We start from the raw sequence: 11,672 nt of genomic DNA, 5'->3' as shown, positions 1-11,672 counted from the left end.
TAGGTTTTATAAGGAGGTTTGCTAATTTGACATCATCTCACCATTCTGATATCGCTGGAAAAGGTGACGCCTTTGCTTGGTTTATCCTGGGAGCCGCTGCTGCTGCCACCTAAAGAGTTTCTCCTGATGATACCTGGAAGGACGGAAATGACCATCATGTTCATTTTGAGTGAAACGAGGCGGTGATTATGTTTGAGGGATATTCTCTCTCACCCTGGAGCGGAAGGATGTCCAAGCGCTGCAGGCTGTTCCTGCGAGAGGAGGGGAAGCCGCCACCCTTTGACAGGCGACGCTGCCGCCTGGACAGCACGGCGGCGGGAGAGACGATACCCGCCGGAGGGACCTTCCCCATCTTCTCGTACAACTCCTCGATCTCTCTCTTCTGGGCAGCCTGCAGGGTCTGGACCTCCGTCAGATGTCTGTACACAGAGATCATTAAAAAGTGAATATCGTGCAGTAGCCTGGCTCTTAAGGGTCATTCTATCCATGGACAGATTCATGGCCGGAACCCAGGTTCGATGTCAGCAGGCCTGAGTGTGTGCTGGACTTACTTCTCTCTGAGCTCCTGAAGCTCCTCCAGTATTTCCTCGCCATCGCTGTCGGATTCATCGCTGCTCAGGTACGGAGTGCTGCGACTGTAGGTCATCATCCATAAATGGTGAAGGGCGTTGCTGTACTGGGGGCTGCCGGCCGCTCCATCCCACAGTCGACCCTCCAGCTCAGCGGCCGTCACAGAGAGCCCACTGTCTGCCGACGTCCCCAGCAAACTCAGGCTGTAGGCCCTCCTGCGATTTCTCTTCCTCAGCCTCTGTCGGTCCCCCACTTCCTCCTCCTCCTCTTCCTCTTCCACCTCCTCATCTTCCTCCTCTTCCACTCGGGCCTGTTCCTGCTCTGGGCTGCTAGCCCATCCAGACTGTGGGTCGACCTCCTGGAGGTGTCCGGCAGGCCCTCTGTGGGGGTGTGGATGAGGAGGGGACATGGTGAGGGAGGTGGCCAGGCTGGTCTCGGACTCGACCTGCTCCTCTGTGCTGCTCTCTGATGGGGTGCCACTGCTCTCTGCAGCCGCTGCGGACACGACAGGGGCAGGAGGCGCCAGGATCTCCATGCTGGGCGTCACCTGGAATCTCCCAACAGTGACTGGTGCAGGCTGGACTCCTGTCAAGCCAAAGAGAAAATATTCGCCAATCCCTTTCAAATCAAAAGCGTCGGTATCGGAAAAATCCCTGAAATGTGCGATGAAGATAAACTAAGGACTCGTACATCCTCCATCCATGATCACAAGTGGGACAAGAGTGACTTATGAGTGGCAACAACAGTGATTGATCTGTGATCTGATCAGATCACAGATCATTAGAACAAAGGTTAGCCTTTCCTAACTGCCAAACATTGATTAAAATCTAATCAGCATGTCACTTTAGATTAGATGGCAGAAGCATGTTAGTGCTACAAAGGGTCTTCTTAATGACCCACATTAATTCACTCAAAACAGGCCTCGGGAGGAACCTTTAAAATACGGAGATTTACATAGAAAATTATACTCAGAAGGACCGAATGGCTGAATGATTGTGCAGAGATTTATCTCGCGTTCAGAATTGTGTATGTTGACTGAGAAAGTACATTTTCCAATGTTGTTATGCAGCTTTTTAGCACATCGTCTCTATTTTCTTTGAGTTGAGCTTCTTTAGATATGTCTGCAACTCATGATCAAATTTATGGTTAAAATGCAATCTCATATCAGCTCGTCTTCAACAATTAATTAGGTCAAAACATGTATATAAATCTCAGTGGAATTTCCAATCATATATGTAAAAACGTGACAGTTCTTTATCTACAGAACGATTTTAAATCATGCAGTTTCCCAATCTGGCCACTAGGGGTCTCCCTTACACCAAACACAGCAAAATATGACGCCTGGGTCTGAGTCAACTAAAACAGAGGGTCTCTGTTGAATGTGGACATCCAGTAGAGTAGAGTAGAGTGTAAATACTGACAGGTGTGTGTGTGTGTGTGTGTGTGTGTGTGTGTGTGTTGTGTGTGTGTGTGTGTGTGTGTTGGGGGCAGCATTAGGAGGAGGCCCTAATGAGCACAGCTACCCGCTGATTGGTCTTCAGCAGTGGGAAGGACCAGCATCACTCCTACGTTTGTGTTTGTTGCAAATGGAACATTATATCCAGACCTGTGGTTACGCAATGACTCCCAGGGTAATAAGTGATGATGTGACCAAAAATATGGCAGATAGGAGGTGGGTGTGGGGGGCTGAAAACAACCCCAAACCCAAAAATGGCTGTGAAATAAACATCGGTTTCTGACTTCACAAAACACCAGAGAAAACGTGTAATATTTGGCTGTAGGTGGATATATAAGGGTAAGTGTGCGTGTGTTTGGGCTGCAAACATAAACCTTGTAAAATATCCCATTTTCCGGCTCTGCCCGACGTTCGACTAATTTGGTGTTTAAGACCCATGATGGAGGAACAACTGATTCAGAGAAGGCAAAAAAAAACACATACAGAATTTCTTACCAGATTCCTTACAAGGTGTTTTTGGTTTGGGGGAACTGGTGGTCATCTCAGCTCCACTGGGGAGGAGCTGACTGGCAAAGGGTGACAACTAAAAAGGAAGTAAACAAGCGGACATGAGTTATAAAACACAAAGGTCAAAGAAAAGCAGTTTAATACTTGATGCTTTTTTAATAATCAGACTTTCAGTTTGTATGAGTGTGATGGATCGTCATCTACCAACATTTGCTCCAATGATTCCATATCATCACACATTTGATTGATTTTGATGACTGAATGTGACTCACGGTGCTTTTTGTGCTCTCTGGAGAAAGATCTGATAAAGAGTTTGGGCTGGAAACATCTGATCTGAGTTCAGTCTGGGTTTGGACCTGCGCTGTATGTGGGGGCGCATATCCATGGAGATGGTCCTCCTGGGTGAGTCTGGGGGAACTGGAAAATCCCGCCTGCTGCTCCTGGGGAACCAGGGGAGGGGTGGAAGCCATTGAGGGGGGTGAGACAGGATGCTGCCAGTTGAGGTTACTGGACTGGGGCAAAGTTTCCATCTGAGGCTCAGGCCTGTGGTAGACATTGTTCTGTGCTGGGATGCCTACAGAGGGGTAAGAGAACTCTCCTGGTGGGCTCTGGTAATGAGGTGGGTAGACGGAGGGGTAACCAGTCTGTGGGGGAATGGGACCAGACATCTGTGGGTGAAAGCCTGGATAGGTGATCATCCCCTGGGTGGGCAGGCCAGTGGGAGGGATGAAAGACTGGGCCATGCTCATGGCCATGGAGATCACGTTTGCTAAAGAAAAAAGGGGCTGCGTGTGGGGGGGCCACATGTTGGGATGCTGAGTCACAGGTGGGGACAGGGTGATACTGTCGTTGCTACCTGGATGCGGGGCCTCGTTGAGGGAATTGGGCGAACCGGGGGCAGGGGAGTGAACGGAAGGGAAGGTGGGGTTACTGGCTACACGTGTGAGCGGTGGGTGGTGGGCCGGCTTGGGGGAGCCTGGAGAGCCGGGGTACGGGAATGGGAAGTTACTGTAAGGCAAGTGGTAATGCTGGTGGTGCGGCAGGGCAGGTGCAGGATGGTAGTGGTGGTGATGATGGAGAGGAGAACCTAAAGGATAACATCATACAACATTGATTAAAAACATCTTAAAAGTTCAAATTCTCTGTACAAACACAACAGATGAAACATTGTCTTTAAATCAAAACGGCTCTTTTGGAGTCCCTGTGCTGTGCCTGCTCTGCCCCTTTTACACATCTTATATTAAAGTAAATGTAGCTTAATGATGTTAGTGGATTATTTGGGTCCACGATCCATTAAAAATACCATATCAGCAGGTCAAAAAGATTAAAGACGTGCTTATTATCAGAAAAGGTTTAACCAAGACTAAAACAGTAAATTGCTAATCCAGATAATACGAGATGAAGGAATTATAGGTTTACATTCACTGAAAGGTTTGGTTGAGCCAATGTTCCCCTCTCCCCTGACTTTTATTTAGTTTTTCCTGCTAGAACTTGCAACACAGGAAGCTTAAACCTTTCCTCTACTAAATCAGGCTTTCCACAATGAACAAGGGCCCACTTTTGCTTTCAGCACCATCTGATTATAATTGCATTTGTAAGCGGGAGCAGTTGCGCCCGGGGTTGATTGAAGCTCTCATATATGACATTTTGGATTAGTTTAGTTCCTTATGGGAGCAATTCAGGGCGCAAAATATTGATTACACATGTACCTAAACAATGGCGCTACAGTTAAAAAGCACACGTCCTGTTGCTGATGATGCAGACCAGCCTCTACATTTTTTTTTCCACACGTGGAAACGTGTGTTAGGCAACGTTCTGAGATGGTGGCGAGTGGCCAAGAAATCATTGCATAAGCAAGCATGCGGAGGGCATCCAGCAGAGTGAGGGGACGTGGGACAGGAGGATGTTCAGATGGCTGCTGAGGCTAAAACAGGCCTCTCATGCAGGATGTGTGTTCTTTAAGTAACTTCAAATGCCCCCGTGGAGAGGGAGGGATCGGTAGTGGTGGGGGTGGGGGTGGATCTGGGCGGTTTTCTTGGAAATTCTGCAGTTTGTGCTGGCAAACAGATGTGGCCGACTATCGCAGCAGTTGAGTAAAAGCTCGCTCTCTACAGTGACAGTATTCACAGCTCACCAAAACCCAAACTCCCTTCGAGTGAGGTAATTACCCAAGAGGCCCTGCTGCAAGGCAGACACAGACGAGGGCTTTGAGGTGTGGGGATGGCGATGGCGCCATGCGAGCGTCTGAACAATACTAAGAGCCGGCCCTGAGTGCACGTAGAGACATTAATGAGGTAGTGAAACTTCCCTTGGACGCATTCTTTGCCAAATGAGTGAAACTATTCCTCAGTGTTCTGAAACAGTAAACAATGCGAGGCCTCTTCGTGGCCGCAGCGAGAGGCCGAAGGGCCATTTACCTGGGCTGTTGTGGAAAGACTGTGAGCGTATTAAAGGTCGCTCAGGTGAAGTAATGTCTGCACCGAAGATGTCGCCACTGGGGCCACCCAGCCCAGCTCTTGGGTTAGCCACGCTAAAGTCTAAGACAAGACACACACACACACGCGCGCGCATATGCGCAGGTCAGTCACGTACTGCTCATGCAGGGTAAACATGCAAGTTCATGCTGTGAGAGCAGAGGGCACGCTGGTAAGACATTCATTCGAGACATTTCATCGTCTTCAGCATCGCCACTTAGGATATCGTGTCTTACCAGGTAGAGATGAGGAGGAGCTGGTGCGAGGGCGGTTGTGGCTGTGCAGATTAGGCTGTAAGGAACAATGTGCAGGCACACGTTAGGACTCAGAGCAGGATTCTAGACAAGCAACCTTAATCACTGCAGTACAGTTGTATCAGTATTAGAGCTTCAGTCAATTTAACATGGATATGCTCATTAGACAAGGATGGACCGGCTTTGATACCAGGCGACACAGAAGCGTGAGCTCAGGAGCGTCTACTGTCTGCCAGACGAGCACAGCGTGCATAAACTGAAGAATAAAGTTAAACCAACACAGCTGTGGAGAATTTATTATTAATCTGAAACAGTCTGTTTCCATAGTAAATCCTTTGTTATTTGCCAGCTAATATTGCTGTTGTTGCATCTTTGGGAATTTCATGAAGTCATTTAACTCCGTAATCTGCATAATTTCCTGCCGTCCTCCGATTCCCTCAGAGATGCATGTTTATTGTTGGTGTTGTTGTTGGTAGTATTTGTAATATTTGATGTCGTTGTCGCATTATTGGTAAGTCTATTGTGTCTCTACTTGCATTGGTTCGACATACTGGTTGAACGGTGTTCAGCAGTGGTTGACAGGGGGTGGCGCTACACCTCAGGAGGCAGAAATAATTTGTTTACAGTGTTTGGGGGTAATTATGTAGCCAGGGGTTCAAACTGTGGAGAAGCTCTGTCTCGCATTCCCCATGGTTTATGTTTTTTTTCTCTTTTCTTTGACTAAGGAACAAAAACAGATGTTCATTTTGTTGTAAGGGAACATTGGAGAACATCATATGCAGTGCAGGGTGGCATCACTTCCAATAACAGTCTCTATTTTCCAGGAAGGTTTCGCTGATGGTCACGTAGGTAAATATCTGGAGTAAGTAAACGTGCTCTGTGTTTCCATATATCACAGCAATTTATTGCATTGAGCGGTTTTAGTTTGATGATATTAAGCTCTAAATGAAAGTGTTGTCTCAGGTGGCTTATGAGACAATTAACCTTCAGCGCGAGTCTCAGGCGACATGATGGACAATGGTGAAAGTGTGAGTTCACAGCTTTCCGTTAACGGCAGATTTATGGGTCCTGATAAACGCAGCTCGGCTCTAAATCCAGCCTGATTTATGAGGTTCAGACAGCACGTTTGAACACTGCTGCTCGTTTCACAGTTACTTCCTTAATTCTCAGCTATGGGCACTGCGGTGTTGGACGACCGACCTGTGACGAAGACAGTGAATTAGCCCCACTGTGGAAAGCGGGCTGTGTGAGGCGGTGCACGCTGGCGTGGCCTGGCTGCCCTTTGGCCATCAGAGACTCTGCACGCTTGATGATGTCCCCCATACGGTGGATGAAGCCCTCTTTCTCCGACGGCAGGATGAACTCATTGTGCACCTTGAAAGAAAAGCAACAAGTCTAAATCTCCTTAAACAGGAAAACTTTGGATTTTCCATCTGATACACGGTGAAGATTGAGAAGAAAAATACACAGCGCAGAGAACACGGCAGGAATTCTGTTCCGAGGTATCCAAATGAGTTCCAATTACAACTACCAACACACTTAAATCATCAGCTAATGCATTTCGCAGCGCTGCGCTTAACTGCAGTTGTGGGGTGAGGTGACTGTTTCCCTGTTCAGTCCATTTAAAAATGCTGGGCTGAAAACCAGGTTGGCCGTTGTGATGCCAGGCACCCCGCCGGTGCCAAGACTCAGTAAACAAAAGGACCTCTGTGTTTTAGCCCTAAGTTACGTCCAGCAAACGTGAAGTGCTTCTGCTTCATCATGTACAGCTTTTCTACGCTAAATAACAACAACACAAGGGGGTTGGTGGTGATTACCTGCGTCACAGTAGGTTAGCTAATCTATGAAAGCCTGATAAAGGACTGTAAATCATCTGTGCGTGCAGGAGAGATGGAGGATTATCTCAAATATGTCAATAAGGTCTAACTTTATTAGGGGACATAGACACTAACGCATGTAAGAGAAGCAGTTTTATATGAACCATTATTCACTTTAAATCTAAAAGGCTGCATTACAGTAGGAAAGAATAAGATGAGAAGGGAGACGGCAATTATAGGATGCTGACGGCCGTCTCACCATGACAGTGGCGATGTCTTCGGGATTGTCTCCGTCCAGGTCGAACTTGAACGTCACCATCTTGTCGTTGTGCGTCTGCAGCTGGCACTCCACCACCCGGTCCACTTTATCAGAGAGCTGCAGAGAAACGGGATCAACAGTCACCACAGGCTTCTGTTTGTTCTCCAAACCACCCAGCAAAGCTGAACACAAACGGAACAATATGTTTCTGTGTGTGGGCAAACACATGAAAATGTCTTTGGGTCCCCTGTAAAGCACATGGTATGTACTCTGTGTTAGATGTACTCGTCGCGCTGCTGTTTTCCTTGAATTTATCTTTCATGTCTGGAAATTTAAAACACTCATTTAAAGAGAGTCAAGTGTTCTGATTAGAAACTGAGGCCTCCTGAAAAGGACAAACGCACCTCACATTGCTAATCAGACCTTACTGACTAATCAAGCTAAACTTCAGAGGGATCGTACCCCTGTGATGCGCAGCCTTGATCGCGCCCTCCTTCTGAACATCTTCCCAGCAGTTTTCCTGGCGGCCGTTTTCTCGCTCTTCTCCGATAGGCCCTCGTAGCCATCACTCAAACCCGAGGTCACGTCAGAGGCGTAACTGCAAGGACACATGGTTGTTTTTAGAAAAAAATGACCCCCAGAGTCATCTCTCATTTCATCACCTACAACATAAAGATACATAAAAGTAAATCAAGCATCCTTCATGGCCTTTGCTGTTAGCCCGCTAACGCGTCTAATAAAGCACTAATGTGCTCTCTGGGCTATAAATAACATTAAACCCAACGTGCTCACAGTCTTTAAGAAGCTGCTGTTCCTTCTAGGCTTTTGTATTTATACAGTAAAAGAGTTTTTGATATGTTGGGTTATTTAAAACTCCTGTGTGAGCTAATTGCGCCTCATGGATCTTTTTGGATTACTGCACCCAGAGACTGCTTCCATCTACATTCTGCAAACATTAACAGGCCTTCTGTTTGGCACCATCTGCCCGTCTGTTTAAAAGAAAACTCCCCAACTCAGGAGTTACTGTAGCTGCAAGAAAACCAAGCTTTCACCAAATACATACTGATAAAATGAAATATTAGTCTTCAAAAAGGTTTGTGATTAAACATCTGCTCGTTAGTAATGAGAAAGAGCTGAGGGTGTGAATGTAGCCCATCACTGGTGGTGCCTTAATAGTCACCTTCTAAAATAGTAAGACTTTGGGATCCTGAGTGAAACGGCCACATTGTTTTAGGTGGTGTTTAGGTAACGGTTTTATATGCTGCTCTCTCCTCAACATCCCACAAACATGGTAAACAGGGCCTTAGTTACAGCAGGGAGTGCAACCTGTGAGAGGCCACTGCAATAAAAACACAGACCCCTGAAAGCCCCGAGCTCGGTGTCACAGCCTCACAGATGTGGAGGAGGGAGGGAGAAAAAGAAGACATTTCTGCAATAGAAGCTGCAGAATGTTACCTGTCCACAGGTGAGTTGAGGCCACTCGGAGATCTCGAGTTTCCGTTCTCTATGCTGTTGGATACAGCGATGCTCTGTGAATACAAATGAGGGATCACAGAAGGGTAAAAATCGTGTTTTAAACTTAAACAAAGACTACGACTTCTTCCATCATCTGCTATCTTTGTAGAGGCGGCCAAATATTCCGCGCCACGTCTCCCTCCGCCCACCTTTCTATCTGCTGCCATAATTAGACGCTAATTTCTGATTCATAATTTGGTTTTGACTCAGATTCAATTAAAACTAATGACATTTCCATTAGCTTCAGCTGCGCCCAAGGTGTGCACGCTGAGCTGTGAGCACAGCTCCAGATAAAAGAGGTTACACCGGCGACCTCTGACCACAAACACGTGCGTTTCAGTAAATACTAATAACATGCTGTTGCCAAGACTGATTAGCTTCAGCTGCTGGGAAAAGCCATTACTTTGAAAGGATCTGAGACACATAAAGTCTGAATGGCACGTCGTGGGCGGAGTCCAATCTTTCAGTGAGGTCTCTTTAATGTCAGTCATCCACCAATTTCACCATCAAGGTCACTCACTGAGGGGAAGCGCAGAGCCGCGATGGGGAAACCGTTTCCAGTTGGTGCGCCTTCGTTGTATGTGGCAGGAGGTGTGGCCTGCGAGTTAAAGCTGGCGGCCTCCAGTGGATCCTGAAGACCAGAGGAGCTCAGATAGCCGTCTGTCTCGCAGTCAGCTGTTTCAACAAAGTACAAAAGCCGTTGGCATGTGACCAGCTGAAGCCTGACCAGCGCAAATGTCTCTCTACGAATAGGCGCGACACAATAAAAGTTCCAGTGTGGAGTCGTACTGTTCTGGGGACACGTGAGGTTACCGTGGTTCAGCCGAAGAGATTATTTGGGGTGAAAAATCCTTCAGAAAAGCACGCACTACATGAGAGTGAAGGATTTTAATGTCCCACTCCGAATATCCCATCTTCATTTATGTTTAGTTGTCATAATAAAGGACGGAACAAATGCACGTTAACCAGTTAATAATAAAGAGCAGAAATGATTCCAAATCTCTGGAACTGTATTTACTCATCACACCTGGTGATATTCTCATATCTGACGTGACTGTCGGCATATTATCTTGCTACTTTCGTTTAAATGTTTCCGGGTTTTGGGGGGACAAAACATGAGTGTGATGTTAGACAGCTCACAGTTAGCAGATGACAGGCTGTTGTGGCGCATGTGGAAGTGCTGGTCGGCCTCAGGCTCCTCCGGCTCTGCGGGGTAGCTGGAGCTGACGCCAGAGTCCACGGAGCTGGTGACCGGGGACAGGATGGGAGCCAGCGGGGTTAGGGCTTGGGGCGGAGGCTCCACCGGGACGGCGTCGGAAACTTTGGGCAAAACAGGCGGAGGTTCCGGCTCTTCTTCTATGGCTTCCTGCTGCTGCTTCTTCTTATGCTCCTCCGCCTGCTTCCTCATCTTCTCCCTTTGCCGCTTGATGGCCGTCACCCTGTCCCGTATGGCCTTGGCCACGATTTTGAAGTCGGCTTCGCACACGAACCCGAGCACCACCTGCATCACGGGTAACAGACAACACAGATATGATCAGAGTGCACCCTCAACGCCTCCACTGATCTGTGCCAAGCTTTCCAGGATCTAATAGAGTAAAATCTCCTCAGATTACACCGCTGACGGTTACATTAGCAGTGTGAATTTCTAAAAGAAATGTCCTTCAAACCTGTAATGGAGTACATGTACTCTCTTCCACAGCAGCGGGACACTCAGTCTGATCTGACCTCTCAGCACATAATTAGATTACACCAGATTACATCGGTGGGACTTGATTTCAACTGATACTAAATTTGATTTTGATGAAAACGTCGGCTAAGAAGTAAACGTGTGAGGCCTGGCCTTTTCATTAAAAGTGACCTCCACCGGGGGGGCTCTGGAGGACACGACAAGCCGTTTCGTAACAAGCGAGAGCACCATTATATTATTAAAGGCGCGACCTCGGCTGCTTCCTGAGACGCGCTCTCACATTTCGAGCGACTGATGATTAAATGTCCAGCCGCGACCTTGACACAGTCCGATCTGTGTATCTCAGAACGGAACCATTCGAGAGAACAAAGGGCAGCAGGGTGCATCGGTGAGGCTGTTTTTCACTGTAAAAACCATGAAATCAAAACACCCATAATGCTAAATAAATGACATCACTTGCTTTGATGTGATTTAAACCACAACAGAATCAGAATCTAAAGGCTAATGTCTTTCTTTCTTTTTAAAAAAAAAGCCTCTTCACAGAGTTCAATATCTGACACTATTCTGCTCCCTTGAGAAATGACCAGAGTCTGACGTCACCTCCGTTTCATAATCTGGTACCGACGACTCTGTTTTCTGACTAATGTCTGCGTCAAACCGTGAGAGAAGACGGTGCTTCTGCGTCATCGTACCATCTCCTGAGCCACCTCCTCGGGCACGTCTTTGTAGAGCTCAAAGAGGAACTCGATGGCGTTGTTGTCCTTGTACTTCCCGTGGAGCTTCTTTGTGTCGTCCATGCGCAGCCACAGCTTCAGGCCTGGCTTCACCATGTCGTCCTCCTCCGCCAGCTCCACGTGCACGCCGTTGTTCTCCTGGAAGAAGGGGTGATCCAAGAGGTCCTGAATGGTGTACCTGCGGAGAAAATCATTGTGGATGTGCACAAGGTGGTTGTTTAATGTTGCAGTTTAAGAATGGGGCAGAAAAAACCTTGTTGAATATTCAGTTAGGCTAAAAAATGCAGTTAAAGTATGAATTTTGTTTTCTTTTTGTCAGCTCTTTCAATGTAATGTTATATTTTTTAAGAATAATATAAAATTGACATTCAATTAGATACTTTTAAAAGGGATTTTCAG

General features: G+C 47.1%; 1 protein-coding gene and 1 long non-coding RNA gene across 4 annotated transcripts in view; one reads left to right on the top strand and one right to left on the bottom strand.

Annotated features, from left to right (window-relative positions):
- wnk4a (WNK lysine deficient protein kinase 4a) overlaps nucleotides 1-11,672 on the bottom strand; it is a 30,094-nt gene that overhangs the window by 1,526 nt on the left and 16,896 nt on the right. For 2 of the 3 annotated variants that reach the window (XM_057058059.1, XM_057058079.1), the window contains 14 exons: nucleotides 11,232-11,451; nucleotides 9,993-10,353; nucleotides 9,373-9,527; nucleotides 8,793-8,866; nucleotides 7,800-7,935; nucleotides 7,338-7,454; nucleotides 6,462-6,635; nucleotides 5,244-5,298; nucleotides 4,951-5,070; nucleotides 2,806-3,620; nucleotides 2,522-2,609; nucleotides 552-1,155; nucleotides 214-419; nucleotides 42-133 (listed from right to left, as the gene is read on the bottom strand). In XM_057058059.1, the coding sequence (XP_056914039.1) occupies nucleotides 42-133; nucleotides 214-419; nucleotides 552-1,155; nucleotides 2,522-2,609; nucleotides 2,806-3,620; nucleotides 4,951-5,070; nucleotides 5,244-5,298; nucleotides 6,462-6,635; nucleotides 7,338-7,454; nucleotides 7,800-7,935; nucleotides 8,793-8,866; nucleotides 9,373-9,527; nucleotides 9,993-10,353; nucleotides 11,232-11,451 (3,217 nt within the window). The remainder of the gene's footprint in view (nucleotides 1-41; nucleotides 134-213; nucleotides 420-551; nucleotides 1,156-2,521; nucleotides 2,610-2,805; nucleotides 3,621-4,950; nucleotides 5,071-5,243; nucleotides 5,299-6,461; nucleotides 6,636-7,337; nucleotides 7,455-7,799; nucleotides 7,936-8,792; nucleotides 8,867-9,372; nucleotides 9,528-9,992; nucleotides 10,354-11,231; nucleotides 11,452-11,672) is intronic. The other variant, XM_057058070.1, reaches the window with a different exon arrangement.
- LOC130539764 (uncharacterized) lies at nucleotides 1,184-1,597 on the top strand. The gene is made up of 2 exons (XR_008954216.1): nucleotides 1,184-1,315; nucleotides 1,347-1,597. It is a non-coding gene; the product is annotated as an uncharacterized LOC130539764 (long non-coding RNA).

The sequence above is a fragment of the Takifugu flavidus genome, chromosome 1, assembly GCF_003711565.1.
Source record: "Takifugu flavidus isolate HTHZ2018 chromosome 1, ASM371156v2, whole genome shotgun sequence".
NCBI lineage: Eukaryota > Metazoa > Chordata > Actinopteri > Tetraodontiformes > Tetraodontidae > Takifugu > Takifugu flavidus.
The sequence above is the reverse complement of the archived record's forward strand: the minus strand, read 5'-3'. Positions and strand labels throughout refer to the sequence as shown.